The sequence below is a fragment of the Podarcis cretensis genome (assembly GCF_951804945.1).
Source record: "Podarcis cretensis genome assembly, chromosome: 9".
In the NCBI taxonomy this organism is placed as follows: Eukaryota; Metazoa; Chordata; class Lepidosauria; order Squamata; family Lacertidae; genus Podarcis; species Podarcis cretensis.
The window spans coordinates 37,320,026-37,341,275 of record NC_137178.1 but is presented as its reverse complement, the minus strand read 5'-3'; the positions used below and the strand labels follow the sequence as shown (position 1 = coordinate 37,341,275).

General features: G+C 39.8%; 1 protein-coding gene and 1 long non-coding RNA gene across 6 annotated transcripts in view; one reads left to right on the top strand and one right to left on the bottom strand.

The window, feature by feature from the left end:
• Positions 1–20,821, top strand: part of INPP4B (inositol polyphosphate-4-phosphatase type II B) — a gene marked incomplete at its 5' end in the record, with an annotated part of 285,439 nt that extends 264,618 nt beyond the window's left edge. For 4 of the 5 annotated variants that reach the window (XM_079989481.1, XM_079989482.1, XM_079989480.1 and 1 more), the window contains 2 exons: positions 2,009–2,163; positions 15,125–16,780. In XM_079989481.1, the coding sequence (XP_079845607.1) occupies positions 2,009–2,163; positions 15,125–15,299 (330 nt within the window). In that variant the 3' untranslated portion in view covers positions 15,300–16,780. Of the gene's footprint in view, positions 1–2,008; positions 2,164–15,124; positions 16,781–16,825 lie in introns of those variants that run through there. The other variant, XM_079989479.1, reaches the window with a different exon arrangement.
• On the bottom strand, positions 2,975–11,688 carry LOC307223518. The gene is made up of 3 exons (XR_013842118.1): positions 10,542–11,688; positions 8,398–9,097; positions 2,975–6,561 (listed from the first exon to the last, which is right to left on the bottom strand). It is a non-coding gene; the product is annotated as an uncharacterized lncRNA (long non-coding RNA).
• Positions 20,822–21,250: the final 429 nt, after the last annotated feature.

Below are 21,250 nucleotides of genomic sequence, written 5' to 3'. Positions count from 1 at the left end.
GGAACACACAAAATCATTGTAATATATAAGAACAGTGCTTTTTTCTGGGGGGACGCAGGGGTAAGGTACACATACTCCTAAACATTTGTGAATCTAAGTTTGGTCTCATTGAGAGGCAGTATTTCAATATAAGTAGGAAAATGAGAGTATCCCTAAATGTTTTTTTAAGAAAAAAAGCACTGTATAAGAATATTATATAATAATAGAATCCTGTCAAATTAGACCGAAGGCCATTCTAGCCCAGCATCTTTTTCCTGCAGTGGTTAAACAGTTGCCTTTGGAAAGAAATTTTATAAGCAAGACAGACCTGTATCTCTATCCGTATTATTCCTCAGCAACTGCTACACAGAGGCTTGCAGCCTCTGAGCTAACGTATAGCCAACATGGCTAGTAGCTATAGAAAGCTTTATCCTCCATTACCGTACTTTGTGCAATTACCTTTTAAAGCCATCTTACAGAAGCAAATTCTAGAAGACTGCTGTGTTAAAGATGTACTTGCTTTTGTCTATCCTGAAACTCCCACTAAGCAGCTCCTTTTGGTTCTTCTGTTATGAGAGAGTGGGAGCAGAATTCTCTGCCAACTTTCCCTACACCATGCATAATTTTATAAATCTTGATTATTTTACCTGCTAACTTAAAAGTGCCAGAATTTTAACCTTCCCTCATAATGGAATTATTGTATTTTTCTCTCTATAGGACGCACTTTCCCCCCTCCAAAAATGAAGGGAAAATGTGTGTGCATCCTATGGAGTGAATGCAGGCTCCTTGGCTTCAGCAATAGCAACATGAAGCCTCCAAAGCGCAGAGGGAGCAATCCCTCTGCGCTCCGGAGGCTTCACATTGCTTTCGCTGAAGCTTGGAGAGCGAGAGGGGTCATGCGCACCGACCCCTCTCTCTCTTTCTCTCTCTCTCCAGGCTTCAGGGATAGCCGCCTGAAGCCTTTGGAGCACAACGGGACCTGGCGCTGCGCTCCAAAGGCTTCGGGTTCCTTTTGCTGAAGCCGGGAGAGCAAGACTCTCCTGGCTTCAGCAGAAAGTGAGAGCTGCGCAGCGCTCCTTCAACGAAGCGGGAGGAGAAATGGAAGGGGCTCCATTTCTCCTGCCACTTCGCTGAAGGGGTGCTGAGCAGGGGGGGGGGGTGTTTCTTGTTCTCCCCCTCTAAAACAAGGTGCGTCCTATGGTCGGGTGCATCCAATAGAGCGAAAAATACAGTAATCCAGTACTTTAATCGTTTGGGCTGCCTTTCCAGCAATCCAGTACCCTTTTTGAGATGTCATGACCAAAACTGTACCCAGAATTCTATGTATAAAGGCATTATGATATTGGCAGTTTTATTTTTAATTCCTTTCCCAATAGCTCCTAGCACAGAATATGCACTTTTCACAGCTTTCCCATACTGGTTTTATTATCAAATAAGAACAGAGACACACAGAAGCCCATCATCAACTCATTAAAGCATTTTTTATTTTATTTTTATTTTCCACATAGCTTCATGCATTGGGCTGGGAAAGTCAAAAGACGCTGAAAGTTGTAACAAATGAATCACTGCGATAAAATCTGCAAAAGTGGTATTTCTGATCTAAATTACTAGATTAGAATTTATCAGCCATTTCTGATAGATTAGTTTTGCCTTAAAATGAGGTTGTATTGAACTGCATTGTTTAATTGAGGGTTGTTGTTTTTTGCTATATTTATATGTTGTGGTGGTTTTTGGCATGAGTATTTTGGTGGAAATGTTGTTTGCTAATTTGTTTGCTTCGTTGTTATTATGAGCCACTTTGAACTCAATGTTGCTGCTGGATAAACGGCATACAAGTAATAAATCGAAACCAAGCTTGTTGCTCCACAACAAGATACAAAGATCTCTTTTCTGTTTGACAATGTTATCAAAGTAGTTTAAATGTTCCCCAACCTTTTGTTTAACATGCTGGCATTCCCCAGTATGCTAGACTGCAATACACCTGGAGCAAAGAGAGAAGCAAGTCACTTGATTTCTGTGTACATTATAGATTTGCCGCAAGCTAAATGGAATCCGGTTCACCTGTTGTAAAAGTGCCAAAGATAGGACATCAATGTCAGTGACACTGGAACAATGTTCAATTTTAAGAGATGAGCATCAGCTGCACAAAGACTTTTTTATCCGAGCCCTTGACTGTATGAGGAGGTATGTTCTTCTTTTTCTGTTTGCCATCTTTCAAGTCTATCTGTGTGCTTGAATATATTTTAGCTAAAATGTTGGGTAGGTCAGGATCAAGATGTGCATGATTTGCTCTCGGTTAATTAGCCTTTCATTATTATCCCAAGCCCAGGTTCATATCTCAAGCCTTTCATAAAGCCCTTCCCCCCCCCAAACATGTTAAATTCATATAGGGGTGCTTTTTATAAAACTGGGCAATACTGCTTAATCAAAACAGTAATCTATTACACTTGATAGCTTTGTTTAATCAAAGATAAATAAAATATAGCAAACAAAATTAAGACAAATGTTAAAAATGATGTTTATTTAATTAAGTCCTCACTGGTTTTTTAAAAATTAAATTACTTTGCCTTTTAAGTATAATTATGCACAAATGGCGGACGCAGGTGGCGCTGTGGGTTAAAGCCTCAGCGCCTAGGACTTGCCGATCGAAAGGTCGGCGGTTCGAATCCCTGCGGCGGGGTGCGCTCCCGCTGCTTGGTCCCAGCGCCTGCCAACCTAGCAGTTCGAAAGCACCTCCGGGTGCAAGTAGATAAATAGGGACCGCTTACCAGCGGGAAGGTAAACGGCGTTTCCGTGTGCGGCTCTGGCTCGCCAGAGCAGCGATGTCACGCTGGCCACGTGACCCGGAAGTGTCTCCGGACAGCGCTGGCCCCTGGCCTCTTGAGTGAGATGGGCGCACAACCCCAGAGTCTGTCAAGACTGGCCCGTACGGGCAGGGGTACCTTTACCTTTACCTTTATGCACAAATTAAGATGGAATTCATCATGAATGTTAAGGTGAATGCAGGAAAGTACAACCATGTTTTCACTATTTGTGTTTAGGCAAGGAAGCCTTTGTTTTTTTTAAAAAAATCATGGTTGATAATAAGTACTACTTCTGGATTCTTTTTCGCCCCATTTAAATAACTCAAGTGAAAGATTAATCTTAGTCTTTCACAATATGCCCTTCAACAGGGACATGAATTTTGCTTTGTTTAAAAGGGCAGCAGTAATAAATAAGCAGGATTGCAGGGCAATTCAGATGTTTAGCTTATTTGAATATTGCTCATGGTGTATAGTAGTTACATACATTTCATACTTGCCATTATAGTCGCTTCATCCAATCACTTCTGCAGCTTTTCAGTCATCGTGGTTAATGCATGTGCCTAGCTTTCACACCTGAATGTACTTTTAGTAATGATCCATTGGTTTTCTATATTTAATCATAATTTCAATTCAGCTTCCAGCTTCTCTTGTTTTCAGAGTAAGCTTCCAGTCCATTTGACAGCCTTAACACTGTGGGATAGATTGGTTGTTAAAAACACTGCAAGTCTACAGTGCAGAATGCCCAGTGGCAGAGCAGGAAAATAGAGCTATTGCAGTCTCATGTATGGCTTAATGGGATGTTTGAACCAGGCCAGTGTCACTGAGATCAAATGCAGCCATTTGCCCTTCTCCCTTTGGGAGAGCTCTTCTGCAAATCATTAAAAGAGGTACTTTTTTCTACCCTGAATATACTTTTTTTAAAAAAATGTGCCCTGTGTTTTGGTTCATCCGTACTCTTACCCATGAATATGATTGGCAGCATTACATCTGCCCAAGAATAGATGTGATTGCACCTGATTGGAACAGTGAGCTTCTTCTCCATTCACTGGAATAGAGCATTGAGAAAAGGAGATTCCCTCCATGTCTCTGAGCTCAGCTTCTGTATTTTTAGTCAAGGCTCATTCTATTCAAGGCTCTCCAAGAGATTTCATAACTGTGCTTTTGAGATGGCCTTAAATAAATGAAGTCGTTATAGGATGTGACACTTGTGTATTTATCCTTCTATGTGATTACTTTAGTAAAGTGCTGTTTAAAAGGCTATTCGGTGGACTTCTCAAACCCCCAGCCATAAAAGCCTCCAAGGAGGAGTTTTTAAATGTAATTTTTAAGGAATGTGGAAAAATCGGGACTTCGGTGCTTTCTTATTTTCTGCAGTTTGAGTTGTCAAGTGACAATGACTGCTGAACAGTCTGTCAACGCTCTATCTCACTCTGTAATGATTGTCAGGAAGAGAGTTAAACTCTTTGAAAACAAGCACTCTGAAACAGATCAGCTCTTCACATGGCAAACATTAGGGATCCTTACTGGTATTAAGACCAACCAACAATGGTATTTTAAATGGTAACAAAAGTACCAATAGAATTCATTCATAAATTCATATTCAAGTGTCAATGTTGGTCAATCCATATCTTTTGACTTTAAATTGTCCTTTCACTTCTTGAACAGGGTAGACCTTCTTAAAATAAAACTGTGGTTTTTCTACTTTCAACACCTTGAACAGTGTATTATCTGAGGTCACTATAGAGTTCACAGTTGTGATGAAAGTGTTTCTTTTTAAAGATGTGTTGAAGAACATTGTAGAGTACAAATCATAGCTGTGCTAGGTTTATTATAAGATACTTGATTCCACTAGAGAAGGACAATTGTGATATTTTTCAGATTCTTAGAATAGAGCTCTAAAGCCATTGATATTGGAATCAAAGTTGAAGGGTGGGGTGTAAAGTTAGGCATAAATGCTGCAGTTGCAAAAAGGTATAAAACACATGAATTATCATTAGTTGAAGATATCTAGATTACACTTAATATGTGACAGGGATAACATTTTGGGTCTGAACAACAGATGCATGTAGTGAAGCATTCCAATAATTGTCTCTCAGCTTTTGAATTTTCTTCTATTGGAGGCTGGTCCAAGCTTATCTTATGTCCAGGGACAAGGAGGTATAGAGTACAATAATCAGCATATTGTTTCTCATTCTGAACAACTGAGTGGGCTATCTGTCTTTAAAAAATAAAAATGGTTCCCAAGTTTCTCTCTCACTCACTCTCACACACCAATGTTGTGAGAAATTACTGAGCAAAAACCTCCCAGAATGTGTATATTCTCAAGCATATTCTGATGTGGTGCCAAATTGAAATTAGGAGAGTGTCTTTCTTCTCTGGACACAATGGCGATATTTGATAACTGGTATTCTCCTGTTACATGTCAATTCTGAATGTTCTATTATTTCCTGTTCCCTAACAATAGCTTCTGGCTGTTTTTATAAATTAGGAGGAGACTATAAATTTTGCTCCAAAGTGACAAATGCTTTACCCCTTTATTTATGACACTTATTTCTATGGCATAAGAGCCAGGCTACTGTTACCTTTGTGTAGAAGCTCTAGAGAAATTACATTTCAGAAATCATTTAAGGAAAAAGCAAGGCATAAAAAACTTTAAAGAGAATCTAGTGAAGGGAACATTTTCTGCCATCCCTTTCAGGGTTAGGATAGGAGTTGGATACAACTGATAGTCTGGCCCCACCCTTGCAATGTAATCAAATGTTATAATATTTGAGAGGGCAGGGGACAAATTTGGGGGTCTTTTAACCAATGGAGTATCTAGGCATCTGTGTGCTCTTCAGCATAACACAGTCTAGAACTTCTTTCTTGAGAAAAATATTGGAGCAATTTAAATACCAGAAAGTGAGTGAGTGAGAGAGAGACTGCTGTCATAGCAAAATACATAGTAAAGTGCAAAATATTGCATATACAACTCTAACACAGCATGTGCCATCCAATCCAGCCTCAAACTTACTTTGATAAGAACTATTATTCAGTATTTCCCCAGCATAACCAGAAATATCCCATTTTGATGAAATATGTTGTTGAGACCCAAGGGCTTGTCCAAACTGGAGCAAACTAGCCTGCCTCCACATTAATGGAGGGGTGTCCAGCATTGTCTGGAAGAACACTGAGGTGGGATTCACATTGTGTTCCAGTGTGTACAAGCCCTTACTTTATAAATAAACATTTCTCAATACTGTCCAATTTAAGTCTTTTAAACATGAGTATGAAATGCTGAATATATTCATTTCCAAAGAACGATTTCAGGTTTGTTTTGTTTGGCTGTGAATATTTCTACTCCGTAAATGTTTTCTGGACCTGCTAACAACTCACAGTGATTTGACTATTTATTTTGATAAGACATACCTGAATACTGCAAAGAATGTGTTCCCTTTGCCTGGGACATACAGATGCTGTAAACAGAGGAGACGCACAAAATGTGTAGGTAGATAGCACTGGCTGTGTTGTTTGGAGCAGCTACTGTTGCTCCAGATCCCCTTGACTGCCTTGGCAGGTAGGTGAGATGTGCCTGCCTGGACCAAGCGCTGTTATGCTGATCACACTTGCCGAGCTGCTGAAGCTGTCTCTCCTCATTTCCCAGGAGAAGGGAGAGAGTTGTGCTGCTCCCACCACCTTTGTGCATTCTCTGACAGGGTTGCCAATTGACCAGTTGTATTTTTGCAAGTGGAATGTCAAATGCAGTCAACTTTGTGCAGCAATTGGTTGTAACCTTCAGCTAGAAAAAGAGAGAAATAATATGCTGATCAGTGTTTGGTCACATACTAAGGTGCACACACGATTCATCCTTCCTTTCAATCTCCATCCACATCCACAGTTCTCGTTCTCTCTCCCTCCCTCCTCCCTCCCTCTCACACACAACTCCTATAATTCATATTAATAAAAATTACATGAGCACCCCCATTTGACAGCACACCTGCATAGAAGCCAATGTGTGCCTTGTGAACATAGACACCAATCATGCATGGTAGAGCGCAAATGACACAGAGAACATGGCCATTTGGAAGGTTGCTGGTGTTCTACTTCTTCCTATGGCTGTGCACAAGGAATGTTACATTAAACAAGGGACCAAGAAAAGCAATCTGTTTAGCCTAGAACAGATGTGTGTGTGTATTGTTATGTAGCTTATTGATTATGGGCAGGTATGTGGAAGAATTGTGAATTTGGACATATCCCATAGGACCAGCCTAAGCCCAGGCACAAGAAAATAAACTTGGGATATGTTACACAGTAAGTGACACCCACTAGTATTTATGAGTAAAAAAAATAAAGATATCATATCCCTGTAGGTAGGCTTATCATTATAACTGTATTTCAAAAAACCTGATGTGTTTCTAATTAATAACCTATGTCGAATTAAGGATCCATCATACCCTTCTGAACAGCTGCCTTTCTGGCATGCACTCATTGAAGCCTGCCTATATAGGTGAAACAATGAAATAGAATATTTGTACCGCAGTAAGAAAATCTGTCTGGATAATACAACACAATTATAATCTAACTTTATAAGCAAACAACGGGGGAGGGGACCTCATCTTACAGAAATGAATTGGAATGAACAGTACATAGATCTCTGAAATATGTTAAATGTAAATAATTTGAAAAATAAGATTTGGATTTGATTTGATATCCCGCTTTATCACTACCCAAAGGAGTCTCAAAGCAGCTGACATTCTCCTTTCCCTTCCTCCCCCACAACAAACACTCTGTGAGGTGAGTGGGGCTGAGAGACTTCAGAGAAGTGTGACTAGCCCAAGGTCACCTAACAGCTGCATGTGGAGGAGCGGAGACGCGAACCCGATTCCCCAGATTACAAGTCTATTGCTCTTAACCACTACACCACACTGGCTCTCTTTCTCTCTTTCTCTGATTAGGCTAATGAAGTAATTTCAGAAGACTAGTTTTCTGACTAAAGTCAATGTTTTGATCAGAGCTCCTGCTGAGGCTCATATAAGGGTCTTACATTGGCCCAGTTGAATTTTTGACTCTGTTTTTAACAACTGGCATATATAGACCAAATGCCATATTACAAACTGCTTCTGAAACTTACCTCGTTTCAAAAGCAGTTCTAAGTGAGCCATGGTTTCTACTGTTCAAGAAGCCCAAGAAATCTAAAGCCTCCTTAGACTCACAGGCCTTTGGGTTCTAACCATTCTACAATCCACTCGCTCTGATGTGGAGGTTCACGTTTTCCCTCAGCTTCCCTCAGGTAATTGGTAGGATCATAGCTGCACAAGCAAATTGTAGTTAGCAGCCTGCTCTTTGTTTAGCATTCTTGGGTGAAAGAGAAGGAGAACTGTAACAATAACCACACCTTCTGACTTGTTATGCCCTTTTCTAAGAAAACTTAAGGAGGAAAGGTCTTAGTAGAGAGATGGTACAAACATTTTTAAACACCAAGAGGTTGGAGGGTGGTGTGTTGGAACTGGAGGGTTTTTTTGTGGGGGGTTAGTTATTAACTGGTTCTGCTATTAGCTCCTTCCCACCCCACCCACAGTCAATAATACAATAGGGAAAGACTGAGAATCTAGAGTTGACTCCCGCTGTCACCTACCCAAAGATGTGCCCTCTGTTTCAAGAGCAGCTTGGTGCTTGGCATGAGTTGAGGACTGGTTGAGAGAAGTCATCCTGAGGCTTTTCATTTCTTCCTTAAATCCTATAATTATCATGACCTGTTCGATCTTCTGAGAGGTAGAAATTAAATATCCGCATCTCCATCTTTATTTCTCTCCTAAGCTGGTGGTGAGATGGCTTTGATTCTGAAAGTAAAACCAGAAACTTTGAAGTAAGCCCCCAGAATGGGGATTTGGGGTGGGGGGTGATGCTCTGGCTAAGAGCAAGTTCTATAAAGTCAGTAAACAATTCTAAGGATTGTTGAAGAGGCCACGCAAATGGGTGCAGTGATGATAATGACCACAGACAGGAAGAAAACAACTAGATTGTCACTCAGATACATTGATCAAAAGTTCAAACCCTTTTTTAAACACCCAGCTTGCTGTTTGGAGAAGCTCTTTCTTCCTTGTGGGCACTGGGACCAGCTCCCAATAATTGTGCAGCCAAGCGTTCCTTTTTAGTAGCAGATGAATAGGAGGAGACAGGCATGTCAATTTTCTTTTTCCACTTCCAGTAATACATTCCTCTTCCTTAAAAATCTTTATCCCAATGTCAACATGAAAGACAGGACAAATAAAAACACTTTTGGCTCCTGGGACTCCCCTCGCCAAAGAATTTGACCCAATTGTTTGCCTTCGACCCTGTGTAAAAATAAAAAAAAGGTGAGTCTGACAACACACCTTGGGGCTTGCTTCAGTCACTGGTGCTATTTTGGCAGTTCATCTAATTGCAAGCAAGGAAGACAGGAGAAGAAAAACATTGCATTGAAGTCGCATGGCTGGCATCTGAACACCTAAACTGAGAATAGCCAATTGATGCTTATTCTTGCATAGCCAATGGTACAATTATGATTATGGATATGTTAATTGACTGTTTTTATTGGAAAACTAATAAAAATTATTTTTTAAAAAAATTCAGTCAATGAGCCCCATTTCCTTGGGAAAGTGGGAGAGTCAAATGTCTGCTTAATATATTCCACTATATTGGTGTTCTTTCCAAAGACACCAAACTATCACTCTCAGAACAACAGACAGTGAGTAGCAGGCATATATGGGGAGCTGAAAGAAACAATACAAACATACCGTTCGCATTAAATCTGGATAAAGTGTGGTTAGTTTTAGCTATGATTGATTAAAACAAACAGTGATTTATGAAGCTGGCTTGATACAGTAAACCACAGCTAAAACTAAACACAGCTTCCAATTTTGACATAATAGCAAACTAAAGTTGTTTGGAAGTACCGGTACTCACTTCTGTTTTCAGTCTCCTAATGGCTGCACTGGATAAGTTGAGGGGAGAGGGAGCAGACCTATGCATGTTCCACTAAACGATAATTCTGTGTTACATCCAAACCAGGCTACTGAAGCCACACCAGGTAGCATGAAAGGTAGTGGCCACAGGACATCAACTTGATAAACAGTTTGCATTGCAGTTCAAAACAGGCTAGAATCTGGTGTCAGGAATCTGAATTTTCACTGTATTGAAAGGTATTGTCTTAGTTGGCTGCTCTCCTGTCCCTTGGAACCTGACTAGTTATAGTTTGAGTTTTTGAAACTGCTTCAAAGAAAGTAACAGTAGCTTTCTGTGCTGAGATTTAGAATACCAAGCAGTTTATAAATGTCTGTTTTGATGTGCCTCAATTTTTCTATTAATAATCATGACAAGCAGTAAAATCTTAAAGGAGCTGAATTTCTAAATACTCTGCAGAATTTCCACTCAAGTATCCTTGGTTTTGCATTGGGAATTCTTTTCACGATTTTCTGTCATCTTTGAAGAGTTATAAAGATTCAGAAATTAATGTCCGATTAGTATTCCATCAAAAATACTTATTTGTACAAGGGCTGCTGCTATTCCATCTCATCCATTGAACCAGCTTTGATCTTGGTCCCTTATTTTAATGACTTTCGTCCACAAGTTATATAATAAGCAGCAGTGTTCTCCTTTTGCTACCTTAATTTCCACTGGTCTAACAGGTAAATGAAAGAACCTGTTATCACTTGTATATATGCATGCATTAAAACATATACCCTTCCATTGGGCATCCACTGAACCAAAGTATTATTCTTAAAAAACAGCCATGCATACCTGGAATATAGCAGTGACAAAGCAGTAAAGACCTCATTCATCTGATTTTATCATGTACAGAAATATCTAGGTGGGATCTGGGTGATTCGTCTCTTCTGTCAAGACAGGGCTTAGCTGCTGATGATGTGTAAAATATGATGACAGACATTTTACTCTAAGTGAACTGAATATTTCAGTCATACTCAGTTATATCCGTATTAAATCCCATTGATTCCTGTGGGAGATATATACAGGCACACACATACTTCCACTGTCACTCAAACACAGTCATACTAGGCGAAGCATATAATAGCATGATTATAAGGGTATGTTGTAAAGTATATCCTCTTAATACTAACACTAATTATGTTAGGCTTATTAATGGTGTTGTATTGACATGTACTGTGGCATCAGCATATTATCAGATCATTTACTTAATGCTTATATGTTCTGTCATTTTAGCATTTAGTGTTACAAGCGATTCAACCAAAATTATTTGGCGGGTGGCCCAAATTAAGATAAGGAATCTAGACCTGCTGCCTTCCCACCAAATCTTCAACTTCTGTCCTCCCTTCAGTTCTAGCCCACGTTGTCCCAAACTGCAAAATTATCTTGGCTATCCTGGCCTCATTTTTTCAGCCTAATGCATACTCTGTCATTCCCCGTCTACTTCTTTCATCATTTGTTATTTCAGATCACTCTTTTGTATGCCATCATACACGTGGCCCATCTTCCACTCAGCTTCTCAGGCCTCAGCCTTCATACCTGAATTGCACTCCTACATCTCTCCTCTCTCGTCTGCTTTCTGGCAACAGCACAAAATGCCTCCAGTCCCACTTTCTGGCTGGCTAAAATTTGTGTCAACTTCCTGTTCCTTTGCTTTCCACTTTAGGCACTGAGTTTAGTGGGGAGGGGAAAGTCCTAGGGAGATTGTTTCCTCCCCAACCCCTTCCCATAATGTAGGGTTGCCATATTTTGAAGAACAAAAAAGAGGACCCCCACTCTCCTCAAACAAAGCCGCCTCTCACGACCCTCGCGCTCTCCGCTTGCAAAGACCTTGCGCACTCACCTGCTCCGCCACGGCTCAGAAGAGGCATGACCCATCCTTCGCCACTCGCTTGCGGCACAACCCCTGAGATCGCAGGCAGGCATCCATGGAGGAATCTGCCGGAGCTCTGCTCCTTGCCACCTGGCTTCTCTGCAGCAGCCTCCATGTTTGTTTATTTATTGCTCCAGGGATTGCAAGGAAATTGCTGCTTCCCCACCTTCAACCCCACATGCTTCAGAAGAAAGTGGGAGAGATGCAGTGAAAGCCCCTTGATCTGGGGGCGGCTGGCAGCACAGCGCAGCAGGAACCAGACTCGCATTCACTGGTCACCCATGTGGCTTCTGTGAGATGCTCCACTTGCACCGCAAGCACCAGGTGGTGGCAGCTTCAAGCCCGGTGTGGAGAACTTGCGTGCTCCTCCTGCTGCCCTGCTTGGGAAGGCAGCTCTTGCCCACTCCCTTTACACATCACTGGGCTCCGGAAGCAGAAACAAAAGAGCCAAACTCTCTCTCTCTGGCTTCTGCCTGCTGTCAACTCTCTAGCTACCTACGAGTTGAAGGAAGGGAACCCACCCATTTGCTTTCTCAAAAAGAGCCACCAGAAAGTTAGAATTAGAAGGGAGCCCAGGCATTTAGCATAACACACACACCCCACTGCCAAAAAAACCTCATAACAATATCCTTCTTACATTCTTCATCAGCCAAGTTGCTTGGCTAGCAAGTTCAGCATCCTTTATTTGGCAGCACATCTTGCAAAACTCAGTATTGTGTGCAGATTAATTGCTGTGGTCATGAATAAATCTGACCAGTATTGAAAACTGCAGTACATTCATTTAGTGACACAGGAGGATATTCACTGGCAGTTCCAGATACTTTCTGCTAGGAAGTTAAGACTGATATTATAAATACAATCTGCAGAACTATTTGGCATTACATAATTCAGCCATTCCCAAGCTGTGCTGACTAGGGCTGAAGGGATTTTTGTACAAAACATCTGGAGGGCACCAGGTTTGGAAAGACTGACCTAATTTCATGTTTTGCAATGGCAGTGTAAGTGGGATGGCTGGTTTTCTTCTTTTTCTCATTTAAAGCCATTACAGCTTAATAAAGATAATTAGTCACCTTATGTGCAATGTGTTAGAAAATACAAGTAGGGCCTACAATAAGATGTTTCATAGTTTTCCTCACACCCTAAGAGAGGAGCTCCGGTTTGGGGTTGCAGCCAGTCATGCTCTCCTCCAGGACACTGTAAAGAGCTCAAGCAGGCCAAATTCACTTGCCCACCAAAGTTTTCCATTTGTCTTTTTGAATACACAACTTCCCCTGGCTCCTAGAGGTCACCTCTAACACACCATTTTAGATTCTAAAAACATTTTGTTACTTCTGCATGCCTTGGGGCTTGCCTAAGGAGGCAGAAGCCTCCCTCCTGTTTCTCAGCAACTCTGTTTTGGCTCCAATCCTGGTGGCACTGAGTAGTAGAACAGCAATAGAAATGAGAATAGTAATGCAGGCAAGGTAAATAAAAGAAATAAGAATCACAGAATCAAAGAATTGCAGAGTCGGAAGGGACCACAAGGGTTATCTAGTCCAACCCCCTGAAATGCAGGAATATTTTGCCCAACATGGGGCTTGAACCCACAACCCTGAGATTAAGAGTTTCATCCTCTACCAACTTTGCTAAGGACGCTGTCTCTAAACCTTCGTTTTCCCATTGCCTTACCCACAATCTAAGCTGGGAAGTGGGAAGGACAAACTGAACATTTTTCTAACCCTTCAAAATCACCACCTTAATTTTATCAGCAAGGTCTTTCTTTGCTGAGTAGCATCTGTGGCGCTGACTCTGCAGGGAAGGTTGCCCTAAGTATGGTACTTCTTGAAAATGTTGAGATCTGTATATGGTTACAAGAGGGCTCTTTGTTCCTGCAGACAGGCAGCACTCTGGGACACAACAGGGAACTGGAGAATTGTGTGCATCCTCTCTTATCTTTGCACTGTTCTACTTGAGCTATACTGCCTTATTCAGGAGAGAGAGAGAGATATATATATCTAGGTGGAAATATAGGATGCCCAGTCCCTAACTCCTGCAGTTTAAAAAATGATCAGACAGCCAATGACAGGAAAGAACCTGAAACTTTGGAGAGCCACTGTTGCTGTGTACACACTATAATTTAAAGCACATTCTTTCTCTCAAAGCATTCTGGGCACTGTCATTTGTAATGGTTTTCTGGGAATTGTAACTCTGTGAGGAGTAAATGCTCTCTCTCTGATTGTGTGCAGTTTAAAAAGGTAACATCATTTTGAGCAAATATTAAGATAATTCCTAGAACTCTTCACTATCCCACATTATGGTTAAATGGTTTGATGACACACACAGTTAGGCATTATTTTAATAAACAGACTCAGGGATTAAAAAAAACAACAACTGCTCCCTAGCTTTGCCTCAGTATTGATTTTGCAAATAAATTGACATTGGCTTGATTGCTTTTAACAATAATTTAAAGTTCTTGAAATAACTCCATTGCAGAAAGTACTTATGGAGAACTAACTCCAGGTTTGAGGAATCCCCGTGGAAAGTGCCCTGGGAAGAGCCCCATCTCCTTTAAGCAGCCGTGCTCCAAACAATGCCAGGTAGATGACTCTAGCGTTCGTTTAAGTTTCCCACAATGCCCTAGTGCAGTGTTTCCCAACCTTGTGCCTCCAGCTGTTTTTGAACTACAACTCCCATCATCCCTGACTAGCAAGACCAGTGGCAAGGGATGATGGGAATTGTAGTCCAAAAACAGCTGGAGGCACAAGGTTGGGAAACACTGCCCTAGTGATACCACACCAGAGGCATTGTGGGAAATTTGGGTAGTGACCCAACTGCTGGGATTGTCAGGCCTCAGGGATATGGATTTAAAGGGAGTCCTAAGGCACGCAGCAGCAGTGGGCCCTACTGTGTGCTTGGGCCACTGCCACCAAAGGATGCCAAGGGCAGGCAGTTGTCAAGGAATCTTGATAAAGCAGAGACTAAATAGAGGAAAGCCAGGTCATCAGAAGCTGAAAAGTGGAAACCCTTTTGGTGGCTATGACTGGTGTATGGATCCCCAGTGAGAAAACAAAGCACCATAAATGTGAAAGTTCACCCTCCATTTCAATACTGGAAGATGCTCTGCATGCATCATTGCATCAGGGCTGTGTGGAGCTTTCCACTGTTCCTCAGTGTTTTGAAACCATGCATTTCCCCACTGATTCCACTTCATAGCATTTCAGGCTTGCTCTGTTCCCTTGCATGGGGCTTCCATTAAGAGCTCCCAACCCATGGCTTCATCTTTAATGTGCTAAGAAGTATCTGTGAGGGTTAATTCCCTATTGGAGGCTTGCTTTGTTCATTCATTTAGAACACCTTTAAATATGTGAGATATTTTCTTATTTGGTATGCAAACCAGCCAAAAATAGCTTTATTTAGCATAGATTTGTTTATATTGTGGCCATCTTTGTTGTTGGAATACCTAAGTGTTGCCTTATTCTCCTATTAAATGCTATTTTATTTGTTCCTAACTTCCCCTGTTTAACAGCAGACAAACCCAGGGAGCACTGAATGAGTCGGATGATCCCGAGACAGGCTGTCTAACTGATAACAAGCCAACTTCTCGTCACTTCTATCCTGTCGCCTTGCTCCTTGTCAGCTCGCATTTGCTGGTTGTGTGGCTTATTTTAAGTCTTGCTTTATTATTAGCCAAATATCAGTAAATTTCACTTCTGTCCATTTCTTTTCTATGAACAGCAACAGCTTAAAGATTAAAAATTGTGCTGTATGATTTCTACATTTTCAGACCCACAAATTTGACCTCAAGAAGGCAATATCTTGAACTGTAAAAGATTTTCTTTCTATTTCCAGAATTCAAGAAAGCATACTATGCATCAAGTGATTTAATCTGCTTTCTATTCCGAGCAAATCTTTTCACACATTAAGAATGGCCATTATATTAGTGTTTCTTGATCAGATGAGATTTTGACATTAAATTGGAAGGATCTCTCCTCCCCCCCCCTTGCCCGCTTTTTACAAAACTCGTACTTAGGACCAATTCAACTCCTTATGGAGTGATTTTACTGTCTCATTTTTACTTGGGGACCCATTTGCAGAAATCTTCACTTCTTTTCCAGCATGCACAGCCCCACACTTAAACATTGCCAAGGTTTAGCACACCAGGAAGTATGGGTTTTAGCTGACATGGGCCCTTTGCCGTTTTCACATGGGGGAGCTCACATCAGACAAAGGGTTTCTTATTTGGAAATGCAGTGGTAAAATTCACATTGCAAAGACAGTCACATGTTTGTCTGTGGTGATTATCAGTCCTTAGTCAAAATATGGGGGGGAGGGAGAATTAAATCTGTACTCATATAACTCAACCCAAGCTGAATTATTTGGACAGGTCAGTTTGAAAAATTAATTTTCCATGTGCTTTTTTCATTGTTACTTCCTGGTAGGAGTTCCTGTTTTAGCAAATAGTTCACTCTTTTATTTGTTGCAACTAACCCTTTTCTGTCAAGCCGTTCTATGGCACTTGATAAGTTCTGTTTTGTAACAAAATTAACCTGTTTGTAAATGTTGCTTTGGTTGCTTTTGCTTTATATTCATTTAAACGAAAGTTTTGTTTGCGTCTTGATGCACCATGTTGGCTCTTGTGACTTTTGTACTGTGTATGAATGAGCATCATTATTTTGAAAGCAGAGAGTTGTTGGATCAGGCTATTGGAAAGCCATTTTCTATTTCCTTCATTGCAAAGCTAAACATAATGAAAATAAGACAAAGATGGAAGTTTACAAATCTGTAGGGCCAGACTTAATTAAAAATGCCTTATTCCTAGAACCTGCACACCTAAGGCTACATGTGAACTCTGACATGTACAACAGAAGCAAAACAAAGCAAATCTGAAAAAAAAAAGTTATTAAAGAATTTTTAGTAGCAAGTATATTTCTAAGGGTAGAGTAAAATATATCATAAAGTATTTAATCAAACCACAGTGAGAGATAAATATATATAAATATATATATATATAAAACCCACACTCTACTTCTAAGGGCAATAACTGTATTGGGCCTGGCCTTGGATCTAATTTTGTAAGATGTATCATCACTTGTGGAAAATATATTGTAGAATTGAATCTCCATTATTTTTACTTCGATTGTTGCTGAAACTCTGCAATGTACAAATAAAACATATTTATTTATTTATTGTTTCACGAAGTTGTCTTTTTCCCCTCCCTTTTCACCAGAGAAGGATGCCGCATAGAGAATGTACTGAAGAATATCAAATGCAGAAAGTATGCTTTCAACATGATACAGCTGATGGCTTTCCCAAAGTACTACCGACCTCCAGAGGGAACATATGGAAAAGCTGACACCTAAGCTTTAGACACAACATAAAAGGCTGTGTGTGCAGGATCACACACCTGTGCTCATTAGTTAACACAAAATTGCTTTGTGCGTCTCACAGATTGGGCATACATGAGAGGAAAAATATCTAGGTTCTCCCCCAACTGTACTGTCAATCAAAAGGAAACATCGATAAAATATGGTAGATTGAGTGTTCTGGCAACTGGCTGTTTGTTAAATAAAAGCCTAATAATGATGATGATGATGATGATGATGATGATGTAGGTTGTATTTCATAAGCCCACCAAAATTAAAGGTTTGGTCACTAGTCAGATAGAAGGCCAAATGTTGAGTCAGTAGGGGTCACTCTGAGCCTGGACTTGAAAGTAGATCCCACTTCTATACAAAGCAACATTGAATTGCCTAAGATACTGTCTACTGGGTTAAGGGCAAAGCTAAGGTGCATAAGACCCATGATACGTTTAGAAAAGGAATGTTAATATTGGTGAGCTTGCATTAGTAAATATTTGCTGCATTTCTGGATAAACTTTGCAGTTCCAGCTACATACGTTGTTAATGCAACAACAAAAAACTAAGTTCACACACTGGTCTAAGCCTTGGGCTTTAAGCCATGTAATGTATTACAGTTGCCTTGGAATCAGGATCTGGGGTTTTACCTGCCATTCTCAGTGGTGTTAAGCGACAACCTGTGTAAGTAATTATGAAACAAGGATGGCCACTGGAGTCTGTCCATAGCTGTCAACCTTCCCTTTTTTTGTGGGAAATTCCCTTATTCCAGCACCGTTTCCTGCTGCTTGTCCCCGGGACAGGTGAGGCTGCTGATCCCTTATTTTCAAATCTGAAAGTTGACAGCTATAAGTCTGTCCTCTGTGCACTCTGAAAGTACCAAGAGGGAAAGGAGATTCAGCTAGTGGTTATAATAAATGTTTGTATGTAAATGACAGTGATAATAATTTATTAAAATTGTAACCTGCAGTATCAAAACGATCAGGGTAAAGAACCTGTAACCTACTGCCGTACGGTTAAAGCTATATAAAAGGCTAAGGCCAAAGAACAACTTTTCAATCTGAAATGTATCACTTGTAAATGTTAATATGAAACCTAAAGGAGAGTGTCATTTTCAAATCAAATGTAAATACTACCCCAGTATAAGTTTTACATTTGAATGGAAAGGGCTGGGAATTGGGGGGGGGGAGTAAATAGATAAGAGCAATTTAAGAAAATTAAGATATGTTGCTATAATGATGATCAGTGAGTCTAGGCAGATTGTACTACTGCATTAAATCTCTGCATTTGAAACAATGAGGTCTCATTGTTTATACATTTCCACTGTTCTACTGGCAAATAAGAGCAATGACAGCCTGGGCAGGAAGATAAGTTTTAAACAGCTGAAAGTACTAGAAAACTTCAGCAAAATGGATTGGATCCAGACTTAAATTAGATGTGTGTAACTTAAGTCCTGCTAGTTAAGTCCCGCTAAACTCATTCCCATTGATTTTAATAGCTCTAAGCATGGCTAAATCTTTATCCAACCCAATCCTTACCACAGTCAAAACTTTGCAAAGGCACAAATATTGTTGTGAAAAGTGGTAGAGTATCAACACACAAGCAACTTTTCATTTCAGTGGGATATAAATCTGTGTTTGTATTTTCACTATGAAACAGCTGCATATTGAAAGGTGCACTGCTGAATCCGTATTGTCATAAATAAATTTGTATAATGCTTTCAGAAATGTTTGCTCTGTGAAAACTGCTTTGAGGATTTGAGAATATGGGTTCTCAGAAGCAGTATCTCTAGCAATACTGTGTTAAAATGCCATCTGCCATCCCACTTTTGTTAATATTTATGTGATTAGTCCCACTGAATTTAATATGTTTCAAACCATTTGCTTACTTAAAATAATCATGAATTAATTAGGAGTGAAGAGAATTCCTTGGCAATACAGTATCTTATTGCGCATGTTGATGCCATGTAGCAAAGAAACGAACCAAAATATAAAGAATAACTAAATGTGAACATTTAAAAAATAATAATACAGTATGTCAATAAGCATCTGAGAATGTATTCATATTACCTACTGAAAATTTAGATGAAGGAAAAAATGTACCGTGGCTGAATTTTGTTGTAAGATGTACATTATTCTAAAGCAATAACAACACATACTTTAATCAGAAACAGAACGTTCTGGCTGAAGTCCACAAAGGATTAAGTCCAGGAAACCTTTTTCTTTTTTGGCGTGAGAAATTTTAATGGCCAGAAGTGTAATCCCCCAAGGAAGGTCACCACAGTTGAAGTGAGTGGGAGCTAGTAAAGAATGCTATTTTCCATTCGTTCCAGTTTCCTCCCAGACCTTTAGTACTGATGAGGGCAGGTGGAGGCTAAAACAGCATATCTCTCTTGTGACAATTGCGTTTGGTGTAACACCTAAATCATGTTGCTGCTATAAGTAAATCAAAGTCTGGACTGATTATTTTTAGAAGTTTCATCACTGAAGTTTCAGGTGTCTTTCAAAAGAAAGGTAGCAGGTTGGCATTTTGCCTGTGGAAAAGTATAATACTTCAGGGACTTATTCTTTAATGCTAAGTTTTGTAGAAAAATAGGAGAAATTCTGTGAACAGCAGGAAAAATCATGAATGCAGGAAAGTGCCAAATATAGTGCATTTTAACTTATGCTCCAGAACGCAATGCTACTGAGTTAGCATATACAACTGGCTGACATTTTTAAATTATTTAATACTATATAGAGTTTTCTGCATGCTTAAGACCACTGGTTCCTGGAGTGCTTTACAGCCCTAATGAATGTGTGTAGCACTTCCAGTGCCATTAGACTTTGCTTGACCCTTATGTATTATTTCTTTGGCTTTTTTTTAAAAACCCACATTATTCATCCTAGTGTGCATTTCCAGTTGCCCAAACAATATTTTTAATATTTTAGCAAACTTTAAAAGGGAAGAATGGCACATATCCATAGGTCAGTGGTTGTAGGAAAACAGTGTGCTGTCTTGAGACTATTTTTAAAGTAATGAGTTTTTTTCTCTCTGTCTTTTCCCTCTGTGTTTCTTTAATCTCATGGCATATGAGCCACCTTTCATTCTATGCTACCAAAGTCTCAAAGAACCATGATCCGTTGTTCTCTGCATACAAATATAGAATGCAGTTTTGTAAGCTGCCTTGTAAGAAGTTGTCCTAAAAGGTGCAGGAGATTATATATGTGATTATGCTGTAATGTTCTGAATAAAATGGAGGCCACCACGAATGATCTATTGCAGGCATAGGCAACTTTTGGCCCTCCAGATGTTTTGGACTACAATTCCCATCATCCCTGACCACTGGTCCTGTTAGCTAGGGATCATGGGAATTGTAGGCCAAAACATCTGGAGGGCCAAAGGTTGCCTAGGCCTGATCTATTGCATCCAAGAAAAGTTTGTTCACAGGTGGCCACAGGTCAATGAACTGCACTGCAATTCCATGTCCCCCAAAAGACAATGATTTGTGTTTCCTCAAACATCACTCCTGCATAAACCCCATTCATTTGAATGAAGATTGTGCAAAAGCAGTAATCATTTGCATTACCTTTAAAGCATTTGTTTCTACTGCGAAACATTTTGGATAAAGTCCACAAGTTTTAACTAGGTTTTGGAGCACAGGCCCAAAGTATATTTTATAGCATTGCCTCTTCTTCAACTGACTTGGGCAGCAGTCTTTTTTTGTTTTTTTGTTTTTATGCATGCATGTACTGTACTTTTGTTTTTATCATTTTGGTTATTGGTTTAAGAACTGCAGGTATTGTTATATGTAAGTCATATCCATTGTATATTTTGTGTGTGTGTTGTGCATGTATTTTTATTTAAATAAATTTGTCTTATTTTTCATACAGTTGACTTTCTGTGTTTGAATTGTTTCTATCATCATAAAACATGCAGCATGAAAGGATCAGATCCTGAGAAGTGCTATAAATATCTTCTGTCACTTCAAGTGACTTTGTAAATCTCAACAGGTTAGACAGTTAAGAAAAGCCCTTTGAAAACTGACTTGGCTTAAGGTTCCCAGCTTATGATCCATATACATATACTGTATATATTAGAACAGGGCTAATAAATTGGGAGCTTTTGTGGAGTTATATGTTTGTGTTACAGTAAACATTATTTTTCAATATGGATCAGGTAAAGTCAATATTGCTTTGTTAGAATGAATTCACAAATAAATACATTTCCCACCTTGATGAATTAAGTCAAGTAATAAATTTGCATGTCTGGAACAGCTATTACTGGTGAAAGACAACAGAATTTTCACATTGTCTCAT